This window comes from Megalops cyprinoides, chromosome 9 (assembly GCF_013368585.1).
Source record: "Megalops cyprinoides isolate fMegCyp1 chromosome 9, fMegCyp1.pri, whole genome shotgun sequence".
Taxonomy (NCBI): Eukaryota; Metazoa; Chordata; class Actinopteri; order Elopiformes; family Megalopidae; genus Megalops; species Megalops cyprinoides.
The window spans coordinates 24,616,714-24,636,081 of NC_050591.1; the positions used below are offsets into that span (position 1 = coordinate 24,616,714).

Consider the following 19,368-nt stretch of genomic DNA (forward strand, 5'->3'; position numbering starts at 1 on the left):
CGCATTCTCTTAAGGGGGACCAGAGGTAGGTGAATATAGACATTGTAGAATGGAGAATTGTATTTACTCTCTGTGGGGTAGAGGAAAAAAATATTTTGTTGCTATGTTGCTGTCAGAGGCAAACACACCTGGGGAAAAAAGGCAAAAATAGAGAGAGAGGCAGAGAGAGAGGGTGGGAGGGAGAGAGAGAGAGAGAGAGAGAGAGAGAGAGCGCTGAGCCCTGTCTGGGAGTAGAGGTCTCTCCGTCTGATAACACCAACTCTCCAGAGGCCCCTCAATTAGGCTGGTATCCAGGCAACCGCCAGCGCCCCTCTCGCTATTCCCGTGCAGGGGAGCGGCGTTGGGCTGTCCACGGCGCTCGACGTGGCTTTGTTTCCGTGTCTCGCGGGGTACCCGCGGACGGCGGGAGGATCGGCGAGGTGTGGCACGCCGGGGGGGGACGGGGCGTGGAGCTGTCAGCCACGCGCGCGTGACAGCGCCGTGTTCGTTATCGCTCACGTCGTTTTCCGAGCGTCGCCAGATGAGGGTCGCACCTGCAGCAGCGGCCAGACAGACTGACCTACAGGTAGCCAATCAGAGGCAGCCATTATACGCCTGTCAAGTCTGACAGGGAGACTGCAGCAGACCTGTATACAACACTGCAGTGGCAAGCTGCCCTCCCTCCCTCTGACACAGGCACAAACACACACACTCATAATTCCCCTGGCCTTAATTATTTAGAGGAAGCTAATGCTAATCTTCCCCTTGGATCTCCAGCTGAGGAACAACAGCATGCTGTCAGTCTCCTGATACCCTCCCCTGATGGAGCTGGATAAAACTGCCTGAGCGAGCGCCATGTTTCATCCTCCTGTTGGTGAGGGAGGGGGGCAGTGGTGCTGGTGATGGGGAGATTTATCACTCTGCGCCTGTCTTGCTGTCAGCGGCCATGAAACCCGAGCCAGCAGCAAAACCGGACCGGCCGAGCAACCGAATCCCCCCCGTGCCCGTTCCCCTGGTAGCGGGTTGGGTCGATGGAGTTGGGGGGAAGGGGGTGGGGGGTGTGGGGGCTCTTTGATCGAGTCGTACAATCGCACTCCTGGCTGTGGGGCGTGACACGCGAGCAGCCGCGTACCACATACTATAGCAGCCCTGGAAATCCAATCTACTGTATCTGCTGTGTCTGTCCAAGGGCTCGATGAATTAGTAATGATAATGATCGCCATTTCCAACTTCAGCCCCCTGCTGCAGCGGCCCCGGTTCGCAGTGACCTGGTTATGGGGTCCGGCTCACCGTTTGTTCTCTGGTGCCAAGCCTGTGGAGCCTTTGAATGACAGAGGCTGCATGAGGTTTTGTAAGGGAAACATGCATTGTATGATTTGGAACATGAAGGAAGGGTGTCTGTAATGAAATGGCATGTCAGTTGGAGGAGGGGGGTGAGGTGGTGGTGGGGAGAAGTCTTTGAGAGGTGTGGTACTGTATTTCTCATGCATGCAAGCACGTTCACATATGCACATACACACTCAATTTGTGCTCTGTCTGCATGGCACGCATACAAGGCATTGGCTGATGACATCACCATGTCTGTCTGCCTTTTTTTGGCCTGTAGTGATGACCTCAGTGGCACCGCGAGTTTTATTGGAACCACTGACTGCGGAAAAATTGTGCACATGTTGGACACGGAGAGGGCAGTCTCTCATCCCGGTGAATCCGAGCACTTTGGCAGGGCCTTCCATGTCAGCCCAGGTTCCTTTTCCAGCCCAATTTGTTTGTAATTTCGTCACAATGACCCAAAGCCTGGCCTCAGAAATGTGTACAGGCCTTTCTGTTGCCATGGCAGCAGCAGGTTTTTTTTTCTGTCCTCTAAAATAAGAACAGATCAGCGTGTTGACGTCTCCCCCTCGCTGGCTCTGAACTTGGAATCGGAGAGACTCAGAGTTGCCAGAGACAATCTCTCACATAGCTGGCTTCTGTTCTTGGACACAATGGCCCAGTCTGTCTCCCCACTCTCACATCCAACTAAGTTTCAGCTACAGAAATTTAAAACTCCACCTCACTTTCCATTCATTCATTCATTTTATGGGTGTATGTTTTTATGAGACTAGTACTCAAATCTGTAGTATCCTCTCGTCTCTCTTCTGCTCTCTGCATTGGAAGTTTTGACTGACGTATGTGTGGATCACTCTGAATTAATTGTTAGGTAGTGCTTGCTGAATATTTTTACTGACTTTGGTCGACGACTGTGGGTTCATTGAACAGCACAGGCTGAAACTGTAAACTGTGGTAGATGAACATATGAAAGTGTGTGTGTGTGTGTGTGTGTGTGTGTGTGCGCCTAATGAGGAATGACTCAGTGCTGTGTTAATTAGCAGTGACAGTGAGGTGCTCGGCAGATGGGGAAGTGTGTCCTGCAGAGTAATGAAGACCCTGTCTGTCAGTGCGCAAATGAGCGCCCCTCCTTTCATACATCCCGACACGGAGAGACAGGGTCAGAGCAGGGCCCATCACCAGCTCTCCTCACACAGAGAGACACTCAGTCATTACAGAGCTCATCACCAGCTCTCCTCACACCAAGAGAGACTCAGTCATAACCACACACATCACCAACCCTCCCTGTGGAGAGAGAGAGTCAGTCATAGCCAGGCAATTCACCATATCTCCCCATGGAGAGAGACTCAGAGCAGGGTCTTCACCGACTCTCCAGAGAGAGACAACAACGGGGCATGGATCGACACCCGTTCTCCCCACATAAAGTGTCAGCAAGTATAAAATATCATACATCGTAGTGGTCATCATTACTCACTGCACAGAGGAATGAGTGTTTAGGGCAGGTGCACCTCTTCCTGACTGTTCCTTCACATGAATACAGTTTTTACAGAATTTACTCTAAGTAAATTCTACTTCCTGGGAAGGTTTATTACACTGTCAGAGGGGTAGTTGAATTCTGGTGTAGATTATGCTGGGGTTCCACTTCTTGTTGCATTTCTCAGAAAAGTGAAAAACCCTCTCCATTCTGCCAGCATTGCTATATGACTGCTGGCTGTTATTGGTTCCCAAGTGGGAAATGGTGGTAATGCTACTTAACAGAACAGGTGAAAGAATACTGAGCTTTGACTCTTCTTGTACTGGAAGTGATCTAATGGTAGACTGTAAAACTGGCTCTGTGTGTGTGTGTGTGTGTGTGTGTCTGTCTGTGGGTCTGTGTGTTTTGTTGCTCTCTCTCCTCCCACTTCCTGACCTATTGAGTCAGCAGTGATATCACTTATAGTATGAAGTCAGACTCCATTATCCTGCCCAGCCTTCTATCCATCTTCTCTTTCTCATCCTCCCTACCCCTATCTCTCCTTCTCTCTCTGTACCTGCTCTCCCTCTCCCCCCCTTTCTCTCTCTTCCACCCTCCCCATCTATGTTTTCCACTCCCCCCCCCTCCCCCCCCACCCCTCTGCCAGCAGGGGGTAGGACATCAGGCCGTCGGCCTGGTTGGGTGGAAATGTATTCTGACTCAACACTAGCACACCTGCGGCTCCTCTCTCCTGGAGCAGCGTGGAGCAGGAGCTGATGCCACTCTTTATGCACTGCAGCACATGCGTCACGCAGGAAAAAAAAGAGCAGGCGAGCACTTTGCTCTGGATTGTCTTTCCATCTCTCCCTGTTCTCTGTACTACTCTGCGTCCCGTTCAGTCGTACCCTTCACTCTCCCTGTTCTCATTCTCTGTACAGCTGATGCGTCGGTCTGTGCCACCACACTCTCTGCCCTGTTGGTCCTGTCCCTGTCCCCTTGCTCCTTTCTTCGTCCCTTGCCCTCGAGCCAGGCAGATACACGAGATGGGCAGATAAGTCCATGTGCAGTTCCCATAATCCGCATGGATCAGCAGTGATTCAGCCCTGTGCTCGCGTGTCTGTGCACATGTGGGTGTGTGTGTCTGTATGTGTGTGTCTGTGAGTCTGCCTCTGTGTGTGTGTGTGTGTGTGTGTGTGTGTGTGTGTGTGTTTTCTATTTCCTGCAGATACAGAGGTTTTTGATTCTGCCGGCACGCACATCACAGAGCTCTTCAAAGGGAATACAAACTGTTTCATGTTGCAATGGTGAAACCCCCCCTCCCCACCACCCCATTGCCTCTGTGCATCTTCCTTCATGCTGTTTCTCTCCAGCACATGGGAGTTGTGTTTGGTGTGTTTCAGTCTGTTTGTGTGTGTGTGTGTGTGTGTGTGGGTGTGTAAGAGAGAGAAAGTCTGTCGGTCTGTCCCTGTTGGGGTATTGCGACATAGGAATGGGATTCCTTTGTCTCCCTGTGTCATGTTCTTATCATTCTCACTGTTTTCTGTCCCGCCCTTTTTCCTCCTCTGTGTTGTCGTCTCCTTATCTTTGTTCTTTGTTTTACTCCCTGTCCTCTCCATCTGATGTGCTCAGTCCATGTCTGCAATCTCTGTGTCTGTAACAACCCCCCCTCCACCACCACATGGAAATGTCCCACCTCTTCAAGGTCAGGTCCATATGCCTGTGCATTGTCTCCGGGTTTGAGTGTCTGTCTCAAGAGCCCTCTTTCAGATGGCCATGTAAGACCAGGTGACATTTAATGAGCTTCTAGACAGCAGAATGTGTTCTTTCAGATTCTTTTATCTGGGAATCCTGGAATCCTGTACTTTACCTATTACAGTATATTGTAAATAGGATCGTGTAGTTGTTGCTAGACTCTTTACATTGTTGTTAGTTCATTGGGTTGAGTTATTTGGTTAGGATCTGATCTAATTTTGAAATGTCATGAAAGGTGCCTGATTGCCTCAGTATGTGAAGGGTATGTTAGAGTGCTTTGCTCTATAGAACCTTCAAATATCCAGGTTTAGGCTCTGTGTTGCACCTCTCTGTGCTAATGGTTACATTAAACCAACGTGGTGTCCCAGCCCTGGTTTTAAGGCCCCATTTAAGATCGACAACTTGAAAAGAAAGATTTGCCCACAAAGTGTTTTGATCACTGCTTATAAAATCCAAAAAAAAATTTAATTACCACTAAAATTCACTAATGTTTTTGGGTGCTTATTGTTAGTATTTTTGGAAATATTCTTCATAGTGCCTTATTGTGTGAGCTCCTCAGATATTTGTGTGGTCACATAATAGTCTCAGTTTTGAAAATGTTGTTGGGTAGTGTTGGACATAAAAGGGAAAAGGTTGATAAGAGTTCTGTGTTCTCTGTTCGTGTTACGTAAGAAACTGTGTCGGGTTGGGTGGAAATATGTATTGGTACTACGTGTAGGGAGCAGAGGATTGTGGGTACTTGTGAGTAATGTTTACACAGGTTCCTTCTGGAGAGGGCTGCAGGCTCGAGTGGATGGTGTGCTGGCCATATTTGGTCACAGGTGCCCGTTGGAGGAATGTCGGGGGAGAAGACTTTCACATTCAGAAACACTCCAGTGATCCGCAGCTCTCCACCAACCCCTAACACACACTCTGGCATCTCCCAGGGTGCATTGCAAAAAAAACCCTCCCTGTTCTACTGAAAACCATCCATCAAACACACTGTGGCAGCAGATTAAGGGGACTGTAGAAATAACGGATGATTGAATAGTGGTTAGGGAGTCCTGCTTGTGACCGGATGGTGCCAGGTTCGAATCCCAGTTGGGACGATGCAGCAGTACCCTCGCTGAAGCGCTTCAGCACATATCTTGCTGTGTAAGTGGATAAAATGATATTTTAAAATGCAGGCTGCGTTAGTCGCCCTGAATAAGGGCATCTGCTAGGCAAATTCCTAATAATGAAACTTGTATTTTACGCTTCAGTTGAAATGATGCAGCTGGCAGGAAAAGAAACCCATTCCTCAGAGTGTTGGCCCTCATTTTGATATCCTCCGAAGGACCTCATGCTCACTGAGCTTTCCTGTTCTAGTGTTTGAAATGTCAGCAAATGAGCGTCTTTAAGGGCTTGCAGTAGTCCGTATTAATATCGTATTGATATGACAATCGGTCAATTCTTCTCTTGGGTAAGCAGCCCATACTGAAATTAGTCCACTTGCCGTGTTTCCCATCAGCCTTGGTAAAAAAAATAGGATGGATAATATTCTGTTTTATCTTTATAATGCCCTCCACATTCTTTGTGTCCAGGTTTGTGTTGAGTTCTATCTGTGAGTGGGACTAATTACGGCCATTCAGACATGATGGACTTGTGAGTCACTCTGTCAATATCCAGTTTTAGTTAAACAGGGACGCCGTCTCTTGACGATGAGATAATTACATGCTGTGCAGCACTAGATTGAAAATTGAACAGATTGGTAAATAGTAGAGGCTGGCTCCGTGTTTATGTGTGTGCAGTCAGATGAATGACGCGGTTTATCTCTTGCATGGGAGAGGAGGAGAGCAGGGAACAAATGAAAAAATAGCTGTTCAGATCCTCACTCCACTCCATACTGTCATTTGAATTAGGGTTACGTCCTGGGAAAACAATGTGTGTGTGTGTGTGTGTGTGTGTGTGTGTGTGCACGCATGCATGTCTCAAAAGAGAAATGGGGCTGGACTCAGTTCCATATTCCTTTTGGCACAGTGGTGGAAAGTGCATTTATTTACAAGGTTGTATCAGGTTTTTTTGGTTGTTGTTTTTATCCAGCCTTGAATTATTTAAAGGAGTTACAAAAACGTAGCTACCAGCTCCTTCTCTCTATCTGGAAAGGAAATGGACTGAAAGCCTCGGAGAGATTGGGTCAAGTGATTTCCTCTCCAAACCGTAGAAGAAAGAAGCGATTAGGGAAATCTCCAGGCATTGTGTGCCGGGCCGCTGGGAGGAAGTGAGGTCCAGCGTGTGGGAGATAAGGCAGCAGCAGGGCTCCAGCCCGGACTCTTGCATGTCCACAGCCTCCGCCAGGGGAGGGCAAGTCTACGCTCACATTTATTTTATTTTCGCATTCATTTATTTTTGCGCTCTGCCGGCTGGTCACATGATCCAGACCTGTGTCTGCCCCAGTGTTGAGTGATGGACAGGGCTCTATTTTTATCCACTCCATCTCTCTCTCTCCTTCTCTCTTTCCCTCCTTCTGTTTCTCCCTCCCTCTTCTCATCTCCCTCCCTCTCTCTCTCTCTCTTTCTCTCTCTCTCTCTCCCTTCCCCTTTCCCCTCACTATCTCAGAGTAGGAATACTCACACTCCTGGCTTGGCTGTATAGAGCAGTGGGCTGTGGCTTGGCCAGGACACTTGATGTTGTTTTCTTCATAAGGGGAAAAGCATTCTGAGCAGAGCTGGGAGTGCATCCACTCCCAGGCATTCTTGAGGAAGAGGAAGGTGTGAGGTGAGGAGGGCAGTGAGGACAGGCGCAAGGCCTCAAGACAGAGAGAGTGGGAGGGGACAGGGGGAAGCACCGACACATCCAATCACCCCTCGCCCCCTCACCCACCCCACCATGGCAGCAGAGGTGTCACTTTCCAAACTGGCTGGGAGCAGCAGCTGTCCTCACGCCTGGGTGTGAGAAGGGGAAAAAATAAGAGAGAAGCAAACACAGAGTCTCTCTCTCTCTCTTTCTCTCTCTCTCTCTCTCTCTCTGTGACTCTCTCTCTCTCTCTCTCTCTCTCTCTCTCTCCCTCTCTCTCTCTCTCTCTCTCTCTGACTGGCTGCCCTGCCCGGAGGGGAAGAGTCAGAGGCTGGAGGGGGTCGGTCTCCGGCCATTGTGCAGTAAACACACAGAACCCAGGCTCTGCCCGAGCCAACAGGGGAGCCGGGGAGCATGGGAAGGAGCCGCTCGCCATTTCTGTCCTTCGCTTAGAGCCTCTGATTGATTTGATTTGGAGCTGATGTGCGCTTGATGTGAGCGGACTGGTCGTGGGCCACACGCTGTGCTGTGCGTGAGGGAGCCCGTGTGGGAGAGAGGGAGAGGGAGAGAGAGGGGAGACGGCCGCGGGGGTATCATGGACTGTGCTGGAATGAATGATGTCATCAGTAAAGCGTCTGCCCTCTACCTAGTGGACGATTACAAAGAGGTAAGGGAGCGAGAGAGCATGCGTGCGTCTGTGTGTGTGTGTGTGTGTGTGTGTGTGTGTATGTACAGAACAGAACCATATAACATGTAAAGCAGGTAGTTCTTTATCCATGAGTTTCTGAATTTTTGGGGGTGGTATGTCAATTTTACAGTTACTTTAAGAGTAGGTCATTGGTCTTACAACAGAAGTTTACCATTTTAATTTAATTTAAATATCAAGACCTTGACTGGAAACTTAAAAAAGAAAAAAAAAAAAAATCACGTTTACATTTAGCCACGTAATATTTGGCAGCAGTGCCGATGTGCAGTCTGTGTGGATTGTGCTGCTCTTGTTAACTGCTGTAAATGTGAGAAAATGGAAATGCTCAGGGTGTCCTGAGAGGGAAGCAGGTGCGTAGCGTGCGCGTGCAGGGTGACATCAGCGTTCTGGGGGTAACGGAGCGGCCCTTCCCGCGCACTGCGTGCTGAGATTTCCTCCCTCTGTGCTGCAGAAACAAACCTGGCACAGCGAGCAGTGTCAGCGATGGCGCTCCTATGGTTTGAGCACCAGTGACTAGCCCAGCTGCTACTGTGGGAAGGAGATAAGATTCATTGGCCATAACCATTCGCGGAATGACTGTAGGGAGAACCGGGTCTCCGGGTGGAACTGGGATTCGGGGTGTCTCTTTTCCTCTGATTGGATGGAGACCCAGGGACGCATTGCGAAGGCTGATAGGGAATCTACAATAGGTGGAGTTTGCAGAGCTGAAGGAAGGAACCTTTCTCCAATGTTGCATGTGTCCCGGCCCTCCTTCCCAGGTACACTGGGTCCGTCTCTCTTGATTAGCTACTGTGACTTGTTGCTTGTGTACAGATCTGGGGCCAGTTCATCAGTTTATTGGAACCAATCCTTTCCCATTTGTGTCACAGAGGACAAAATTGAATTTGACCAGAGTTGATTTACATCTGCCAAAATTATAGTGATTGAAATGATGGCTACTTTACCTCAAGATCCTCCGCATATTTAGGCATTCTAGGCATTCTTTGCTGTAACAGCCAACACAACATGAACATTAGCTTGCATATCCAGCTCAGGTTACAATGCTAAATCCTTACAGGGAGTGGTCCTGCTTTTTCCGGTCTACTCCACTAAATTTACTCTTGGCCTCAGGTCAGGCTCTCCAATCCCCCCCCCTCCCCGGAATTAGCAAGGCTCTCGGGTGACAGGACCAGCTTTCGTTTACCCTCTGTTTAAACTCCTTGAGAGGTCAGAGGTCGAAGCCCTTCTCAGGAGAGGAATCCCCCCACTGTGAAACACCATGCCCAATATAGTGCTGCACGATGAACAGGAACCCACCACCCAAATTATGAATGTAGTGCCCCAGACAAAGCTGGAGAGAAGCAGAGAGCTGGCACTAAAACCTCTTACAGTTAAACACAACAAAGAGATTTCGTTCAGCATTCAGGTTCTCATCTGATGAGAGGGCAGTCTAACGTAAGAAAGCTTAGAGAGTGAGGAGAACAGAGAACAGACCAGCAGAGAACAGAAACAGAAAAGAAAGAAAGGTTGAGAAGCAGACTGAGAGACAGAGGAGGAACTAAGCTACAGACGCATTCTCTTCGGACTCCCGCATCTCCACTGACCCGATTTCTCACTGCGGGGCACGCAAGTGGACCGGGGAAAAACTCCAGAACCCTTTCTCTGTCCTTGATCACCCACCGCCAGAGCTGTAAGGCACAAAAGCTCTCACCGAAGGCACACGCACAGTCTGTCACACACACACACACACACACACGCTCTTTCTCTCACCCAAACATGGGTACACACACGCTCATTCTTTTCTGCCCACATTCATGCTGACAAGGACCCTGAGTCTCTCTGCGAACACATTGCCTCTGTCTGAGAAGGCGTGCAGAGCAGGGTGCGAGGTCGCCGATGGTAACCAGTCCGCGCAGCCACTGAAAGGGCCCCATTGTGTGCAGGGAGAGACCGCTCGACTGTAGGGCCAAAAGAAAGTAAGGAAAGCAGAGTGAGGGATGAGAAACCATACATGAGTCCTGAATATTTCACCGGAGGAAATTGCTTCTTGTGTTTTAGAAAAACACTATTCTGCACAGTGTGTTTCTCAGATGGAATTTCAAGGGCCTGCGGACCAGTAGCACCATACTGCCCGTGCAGAGGAAGTTACACACTTTGTCAAAACTTTCTTAGGTCTTGGGTCTAAGCATGTTGTTGCTGAAGTTGGGAAACACAGGAGCTCTAGGAAATGTAGGCGGAAGCAGAGCATATTTGTGGCTTTGGAAACGAGGAATGGTCATGTGCTGTTCCCAGATTTTGACTGGTTTGTCAGTTTGCTTAACAGAAATGTCCAATCTGTCCCTTCAGTTTGGTGATGTACACCACACAAAAATCCTAACCAAGGACAGAGAGGGACACTGTGAGGGTAGTGTTCTAAGGTCAGGATGGGCCCCTCAGGACCATATGTGCCCAGTACACAAACGGCTCTGTGCTAGGTGGCCCCTGCCTCTTTCCGCACACCTCCTAGTGCCATGTTCCTCACCTCCTTAACATTTTACAGCCCCAGCCATGATAGCTCCGCTCCGCCTCCTCCACTTCAACACCTTCTCCAGCAGTTGCTGTGAAAGAGGCATGCTGCTAACCAAACAAGGGCAGGAAGCTGCAGGCTGAGACGTAAACTGTCTCCTGCCGGGAGCTCTGTGGACACTGCTTCTTTCAGACCCCACTCTGTGACCCTCTCCTGCTTTCAGTGTGGCCAGTGATGAACACTTGTGGCTAGAATTCTAGGCACTGGACCTGTAGATTGCAGGTTTGAATCCAAGATGTGTCATTGCGGTTACTAAATAAGTGAATGATACAGGGTGTGAGAAGCTCATGTTGGGGAAACACATTAGCCCTTTGGCTTCTTGTCAGCCCTGTCCCTTGTGCTGGCGATAGGTGACACCCCTGCATCTGAGGCCCCAAAGCACCATCACAGCAGCCCCACCCCAAAAGCCCCTCACACACTGCTCAGGCCATTTTCCCCTGAAAGCATATTCATGCTGGGTAACAATAAGAGACAACAGGTATAATCAGACACGGTGGTTATTCACAATTATCAGTAATTATTCAAATTACCTGAATTGCAGACTGCAGCTCCACCCCCTCCCCCCTCACTCCAGCACACAGCAGTGTCCCCTGGTTGACATTCTGGAACACTGCAGTCTGTGTAAGAGCTGTGTGGTGATCACATTCCAGGGCGCATGTGTGTGTGACCCTGTGCGTGTGTGTGTGCGTTTGAAGAGCTTGGACACTTTACAGGACCCGCGTGTCTCTGTGCCTGTGTCTCAGTGTGAGATATGTGCCTGAAGCTCTGTGTCTGTGTTCTTGGCACCGAGGGAGCAGGCCAGGCATCTACTCCCCTGCGTGCCTGCCTCCACTGGCACTGCCAGAAATCAGGGAAAGCAGGCCGCATCTTCCCTCATCTGCAGGGATCATGGCCATTTTCCCTGAGAGCAGGTACAAAAACCCCAGCCAAATGCTTTCAAGTCGTCAAAGGAGAGTACAATTGAACAAAAAAAAAAAGCAGTGGAGTTGTGATCCTCTTTCCCGAAAATTTTCTTTTCATTTCTGTGAGAATTAGTGCATCGTACAGAGCGCGTGGTGCACACATCTGTGCTTAAAAAGCGCTTTTATATTAAATTGCTTCGGCGAGTGTGTGAAGGGTCATTATCCCGTTATGAAAGCAAAGCACTGAGGGTCAATATTTCCCCCAGAAGGCTCTTTAAAGACCCTCGTCCCTTGTCAGCCGTCTTCAGTCAATTTGCTGGTCGCCTGGACGCTGGCCGCACCTTTCCCATTTGCCCGGGCTGGGAGATCGATGTGCATATGGCTAATCACATTTCTGCAGTCTGGGGCGCTCCATTACAGGCAAGGTCTGAGTGTGGGGCCTGACGGATAGACTCTCTCGCTCGCTGTGAGAGAACACTGATAAAGCTGGAGTTTTCCGTGCGGATTCGCCCGTCTCGACTCCGCCATATCTGCGCATGTCCCGGTGACTGCTCGTCCATGTGCTCTCCTGGTTATTGCACCGTGATGAGCGAGTGCACATCTCCTCTGCAATATTGACCGGTGTGAGACATGTCCGCTATTATTGGGATTCAGCTGCCTAATATACTCCAGCTCCTCTAGACGCTGTTAGTCTGCGCCTGTGTGCTTGTGTCGCTGTTCCTTTTCAGCGTGGGTTTCTGTTCTGAATAAAGTAAACTCTGTTATATAAGATGTTCATGTGTCCAAATGTAGTTTCTACTGTAATGCGGCCGGTGTGGGATTACAGTGAGGTGAATGAAAAGGCGGCAGGTTTTCCACAGGAATGTGTGTTTTAAGCGTCCGAGGAAACACGGCACGCGGATGTGATGTGTCACACATGCAGTCCGCGGGATGTTTTTAATTACCCTCATCTGAAACCAGGAAGGCTAAGGCTAAGCTAAGCCAGTGCCAGTGATGTCGGTTTTTAATTGAAATCAGCACGTCAGGCTGCAGTAGTAAAAGAAGACATGTGCCTTGCCTCAGTGATCAAGCTCTTTCAGCTCTGATGTGCCCGTGTGTACGGCTGTTCCCAGTTCAGTGCAACTGGTGCAGCTTATTGCTTGCGTCCAGGTGGCTCTTAGGTCCCTTAGTCTGGGACCTCTGGTAGCCTCACATACCAGCTGCGTGTCAGACACGGTTTGTCCCATGGGGACCACGCTTTAACCTGAGGTAGCACTTGAATAAAGTTTGAGTAATCAAAAGCTGCAGGTGTTTCACCCTCTCGGTCACCGCGGCTTTGGGTGTTTTACATTATGTAAGAGGCAGATGGGTGCCTAGCACAGCTCATTCTCATATACTTATCTCAGCTTAGGCATCTGTGTGAGAGCCAGCAGAGAGGAACTTCAGGTCATGATTCTAGAATCCCTTAGCTATGGTTCCATGGGTTTGAGTGTCTGTAACTGAGAGATTATGATTCTGAATGTGTATGAGTGATGGCAGGATAAAGTCAGTAACATAACGTGATAATGTGTCTCTAAGAGACAGTGGGACAGTCCAATAATCAGTCATTATATCAGTTATCTATATGATTCTAATAAGAGACTGGAGGACAAAGTCCTGGATAGGATATGACTCTCTGAAGTCCACACCCTGTCAGATACAGACAAACAACAAGTTCCTCCTGGGTGGGTCAGGGGCAGAGCTGGGTCAGCACCTCACATAATGCCACCTTAGAGGTATGATTCTGATGAGGTGTCCATGTAAGAGATAGGAAGAAAATGTCTATAAGATGTGACTCTAGTTGTACAAGAGGCAGCATACCAGAGTCTATTTTATGCAATCCTGGCTAGGTGTCTGTAAGAGACAGTTGCATAGAGCCTGCTGGAGATGATTGTGGCTGTGTCTCTGTGCAGTAATATAGTAATATTGAATTTATAGGATATGATCCTGGGTGTCTGTGAAAGGCAACAGAACACAACCTTCAGGCAGAAACTCAGAAGTTTGGGATTCTAGTAAGTTCTGATCATAGTGCCTTTTACTCTGAGGTTTCCTTTGATTTGTTCACCTGTCCACCGACCTCTAGGAAGGGAATCGGTCCCTCTGTTCATGTGCTCAAGTCTGCCTCTCAACATTGCCATCTAGTGGTGAGAGTTCACTGCCTCCACATGTCTGTCACAGCAGGACGAAATGTGACGTCTGTTAATCCACTGTACAGATTTGTATCTCTGGAAGCCTCATATCGAGGATTGTCTGCGTCTTTTTGTGCTCAGACTGCTGGTGTCTGTATCCCTCAGCTGCATACTGAATGAATTTCACACAAGAAAAAGAAAGAAAACACAATGTTTGTTTATGAGGTGCTGTATAATCTTGTCGTCGCAGCCTGTCAGACCATATCTTAATGGAATCTGAAAATAAATCCTAAAGAGGGAGAAGAATAGCCAGCTGATGTGTTTCCGTGTGACAGTATCAGAGGGTTGTCTTGGCTCTCGTCAGTAAACAGCCACCCGTATCTCTCTCCCTGACCCACAGAGCAGTGCTCTCAGCCCTCCCAGCTCGGAGCTCAAGGGAACGGTGAGGCTGGTGGCTTTGATAGTGAGACTTCACCCAGCCCATAGTGCATTGCAGGTTTGTGCAGATGCTACTGGACAGGGTTTCATTGATGCATGTAGCCATTCTACCTCATAATAAAAAAAGAAAAATGTATGTGCCATTAGATTACTGCTCAGAGGAACTTGGTTTGGCAGCCTTCCAACAATGATCCATGGAACGGCCCACTTTGTGGGAACAGGCTATTTTTCTGCGGTGTTTTCTGCCCCAAAGGACATTTTTCTGCACACTAACAGTGGTTTGCACTGTGCCGTGTCTGTGAGTTTGGTCTTGTTTTGATGTTGGGTGGTGGTGGGGGTTGGGGGTCCCCAGGCTGAGTGAGACATCCCCCAAGAGCCACATTGTGACGTGCAGCCAAGCGTGTACCCCTCCCTCTCAGATCTGTGTAGGCCCAGCCTGATCTCTGCCCTCGTCTGTCTCCCCACAGGCCCAAAAGAATGAGAGAGAGTCCATCAGGCAGAAGCTGGCGCTGGGCAGCTTCTTCGACGACGGGCCTGGCATCTACACCAGCTGCAGCAAGAGTGGCAAGCCCAGCCTGTCCTCACGGTGAGTGTGTGTGCGGCGGCCATTTTGGTCCATGCTCTCTCATGCAGTCGTTGCTATTATCATTTTCATCATTGTCATTTACACTGTCATTGTCACTCATCTTTCAGCTCATTCAGCTGTTTTCCCTGTTTTACTGGTTGTTATAGGTCCAATTCAAGTGCAGGCCACAATATAAAGTGCATTATATAGAAAAACAAACGGCAAACATAGCATAATAGCATCACTGCAAATTATCACAGCCCCATTGTACAAAAACTGCTTCTTTCAGCTGTCACTCTTTCAGAGCACTGCATCACAGGCGGTGTTTTTTATTATAATCTTTATCAATATTCATAATGACAGATACTCTTATCCAGACATGTTACATTAAGTACATGTCACAGTGGCAATAACAACAACAGTAATATGTTCAGCAGACAGACTGCCTGGAAAAGTGAGCCGTCAGAAGGTGGTGTGGTGGTGTATGGTGTATTGCAAGCATTCCAAAGCTGCTTAAGAATTCAAGCAGGAGTGGGAGTCACTTTTGCAACTGGAATAAATTCTTTAACATTAACCAGCAGCCTGGCTCACCAGCCGTGAGTCCAGCCTACCTGGCCCTCACAACCAGTAACTGTACTCTTTTCCACCCTACCTTCCAGCAGGGGGCACCAAACCCTAGTGTCACCTTTGAGTTGTTTTGGCTGAGAGAGGACTGTAAGTGACACCACGCTCAGATTGATTTCACTTTCACTTCTATTGTCCTCCTACGTTCACCAGGAGCAAGTTCATGAGTTTACAGTAAAGCTGCCAGTATCATTTCAGGATTATAAATAGTTCATTTCAGAAATACAGTTCTGACCATAGAATTCTCTTAAGGCCATATACCACCATAAAACAGCCATGATAATTTCTTGAGCACAATAACTGAGAGGCAGGAAGGTGTGTATACAGCTTTATTAATGAGATTATTTTGTGACGGCTGTATGCCACTGTGTGTACAAGATGTTCATGGTCCCGGACACAACAAACACATGATCACAGAAGACGGAACACAGAAAAACCGTCACATATGTCCACCGTATGTGAGGAATACATGGTTCCCTTATGGTCCACAAATTCGCAGTAAGCATACAAACCCGCAGTAAATATATGAGCAGAACCATGCTTCAGACACACACTTTCTAGCACCAGACATCATAATAACACACAATCTCCTGTAAGAGTGTTGGTCACCACATGGCACGCACACTCTTATTCTCGAGTTTTTATTACAGAAGTGGTACACTTATCGCCTCTGGCAGTCGGTAAGGCGTGAGGGCAGTGGGACTCCGTCAGTGTGGACAAGGCTGTATAAAAATGAGATACAGGTGTTCTCCGTGTTACAGGGCAGAAACAGGCACTCCCGTTTTCCTGTAAACTCACCGTCCATCATATTCACCTTTGGGAACTTTATCCAGAGTCTAATCACTAATCACTACACCACGCAGGGTTTTTTTTGTTCTTTTATAAAGCATCTTTTGTTTGCTCACATGCTCTTTGTTACTTTGTTAGTGAAACGGGTGAAAGTTAAAAACTCCACAGCAACATTACATGGGGTAAAGATGAGAGAGAAAGAGAGAGGGAGAGAGAGGGACTTACAGTAATTACAGGCAGTCCAGGGTCTCGCCCAGAGAGACTCCGTCACAGTGCTCTCCCTATTCACTCTCAATGAGCTGAGTTTCTCTTTTCAGGGAGAGAGACATTAAAATACGAGTGTCTGCTTCACAGAAAAAGGATATCTTCCTTTAATCTGAAAGGGAAGTGCTTACTGGTTCATTCCATGGTTGGCGCCTCCTAAAAAGAGAAGTGGGCCTCCGACACATCACAATAATTATTGGAAGCACTCATGTTAAGCTTTCCAGGACTAACGATCACACCTAACAAAGTGTTAGTAAACTGTATTGTGGTAAAGAGGGGACTTCCAAATAATAATATCCATAATCCATTATCAGACAGTGAAACAGAAGATTATTTCAATCAATTGTATGAGACTTTGAATAGAATGTCAAGGTTATTTTGGCAGCATAGTATAGAATCAAAAAGTTGGAAATTTGCACTTGCTCTAATAAAGGATTGAAAACGAATTGTTATCGAAACTTGCAAACCCCCTTCCATTACTATTGGCAGTGGCAGCCCTTAAGATCTGTAATTTATCTACATTATTCATTATTGGTGAATTAATCATCAGGCATGCTTTGTTAACAGGGCCATTTTTCATGTGTATAAGCTAAAAGAACACAGACAGAGTCACTGGGCACCAGATAAAAGAAATGCTAATGACTGCATTGGTGGTGCTAGATTGCTTGATGGCCATGCTTTCAAATTCATCCATCTGCTGATTGATGTTGGGAGCTGATTTTAATCTTGGACAGGTTGATCAAGGCTGTATATAGATTTTTCTGCCTCTAATTACTTCTCAAAAAAAGGGCTCATTGATTGGGTTCTTAAAGGACTCTTTGATGACCACATCACATATTCGTGACTTTGGTTGATTGTATTGAGCTTGACTCTGACTCCTCGATCAATGCCTGTCAAAATGACCAGGTGGGGAGGTGGTGTGGGGGTGATTAGAAACAGTGGTAAGCAGCAGGATGCTGGAAGGAAGGTCTTAGTCTTGGGACCCTATGCTGTTGAATTATCGATGGGATTTTGATCATGCGAGACAGGGTTTTGATTTTAAAAAGCAGGCCAATTTTCTGTCGAATTTCACATAGTGGGAGTTAGTAGTGTTTTCATTTTCACTGTGTGGCTTTAGCAAGTATGTCTGTATGCGTTCATAGACAGAAATCTGAGTGGATAGTAGGTAATCACTCGATCAGCCTTTTATCTTGTTAATGAACAATATGTCAACCCCAATTTGAGTAGCCAAGCCATTCGCAACACTGTACCCCAAATGCCCCTGGTATGACCATAGAAATTCTACTGGAGCCACACAGTTGTCATTGTCTGACTTGACAGGACAAAAAGATTAGTCATAGCAGATTTTTTTCTGTTGTTCTTTTAAACTACTGAATTTCTGCAAATCACATTTTTCATCCCAATGGCTGGTCATTGTGATGGTGGAGATCAGTCACAGCTCTGCTGGTAAAGGTTCTGGGTCAAGAGTTGCTGCTTCCTATCCTGAGAGTAAGAAATATTGTCACTGTCAGAGGACCAGGATGTCCCTCTGGAGGCAGAGATGAGCAAGGACCATATTCCCCAACCACAACTCTAACTGTTTACGCTAAACAGCACTTACAGGCAACTTTTGTCCGGAGTGGATGCCCCCCCCATCCCCACTCTGGATTATGGCCCTTACTTTACATTATTACATTACCAGCATTTTTTAGCATGCACTTTTATCCAGAGCAACTTACATAGGTTACAATTTTTACATGTTATCCATTTATACAGTTGGATTTTTGCTAAGGCAACTCTGGGTTAAATACCTTGCCTAAGGGTGCAGCGGCAGTGCCCCAGCAGGGGATCGAACCAGCAACGTTTTGGTTACAAGTCCTGCTCCTTGCCACTATGCTACACTTCCCCCACTTCCTGGTCATATCCCACCTGTCCCCACCCCCATTCCCAAGAGCTTACATTTTTACACATTATCCATTACTCAGCTGGGTATTCACTGGGGCAGCTTGGGTAAAGTACCTTGTCCAAGGGTACAACAGCTCAGGAATCAAACCAGGTCATGTTTCGATGTTTTCATTCAGCGTTGTTAAAGGGAAGTCATTGCAACACTTTATCTGCTTGCTTAGCCAATGTCCTTAACTGTCTTAACTGGGACTAGAAGGCCCCGTGCTGATCACTATGCTATACTGTATGTACACAGCAGTCATCTGTCCTCTCCACTCATTCTCTCTACAGCCTTCTCTCTGTTTGTCTGTCAGTCCTGTCTGAACAGGTTCTCACTGCCCATCTGTATCTGTTTTTGTCTGTCTGTCTGTTCCCAGGCTTCAGAGTGGGATGAACCTGCAGATCTGTTTCGTGAATGACAGTGGCAGTGACAAGGACAGCGATGCCGATGACAGCAAGACAGAGACCAGCCTGGACACTCCTCTGTCCCCCATGGTACGGGCTTACTGCTAGCTTACTGTCTACTGCAGCCCACTGCCTGGTCTGTTGCACTGTCATAGGTACATTTACTGTAAAAATAATGATATTAAATAATAATCTCCTGTCAATTGTCTATATACATGTATTAGAAATAGAGAGAGAGAGAGAGCAAGAGAGCGCACCAGATGTGAATGAAAAAATTCACTGAGTACACAGATTCATTCTTAATGTCTAATATGAGTAATAGGTAAAACAGCAATGATGATTTGAGTAACATCACTATTGTTGGCATTTCCCCAAACTAATGAAATAGAAAGTCATTCAAGAAAGAGAGAGTGAGGTCTAAACCTCTAAATTAAACAGTTCATTGGAACAGTCCATTGATATATATGCATATTTATGTGGAATTGGCAGCTGACGGATAAGTGTATTGACCACTGGGGAGATATGAATGTTTTCATCTCGCTCTCTGCAAGACATTGTAATTAGGAGAGCAGTGTTACTCAGAACAGGCAGTCACATACCGCAATTCTGAGTCAGAGTGGGTGAAAATGAAGTATCCAGGACAATGAATGGCTTTGTTCACATTTTCTGGGTGGTTAACCAATGTATGCAGAGGAAATGAGATTTAAATATTAATGGGAGATTCTCAAGGAACGGGTCAGAGAAGATTCGAGGTGTCTGGTGGTAAAAGACAAAGTTAATGGTGTGAGCAAGACAC

At 47.4% G+C, this 19,368-nt stretch overlaps 1 protein-coding gene across 5 annotated transcripts in view; it reads left to right on the forward strand.

The window, feature by feature from the left end:
* The window catches only part of schip1 (schwannomin interacting protein 1), a 64,642-nt gene that overhangs the window by 36,965 nt on the left and 8,309 nt on the right, over positions 1-19,368 (forward strand). For 4 of the 5 annotated variants that reach the window (XM_036536783.1, XM_036536782.1, XM_036536781.1 and 1 more), the window contains 2 exons: positions 14,470-14,588; positions 18,545-18,662. In XM_036536783.1, coding sequence (XP_036392676.1) covers positions 14,470-14,588; positions 18,545-18,662 — 237 coding nt within the window. Of the gene's footprint in view, positions 1-7,624; positions 7,932-14,469; positions 14,589-18,544; positions 18,663-19,368 lie in introns of those variants that run through there. The other variant, XM_036536784.1, reaches the window with a different exon arrangement.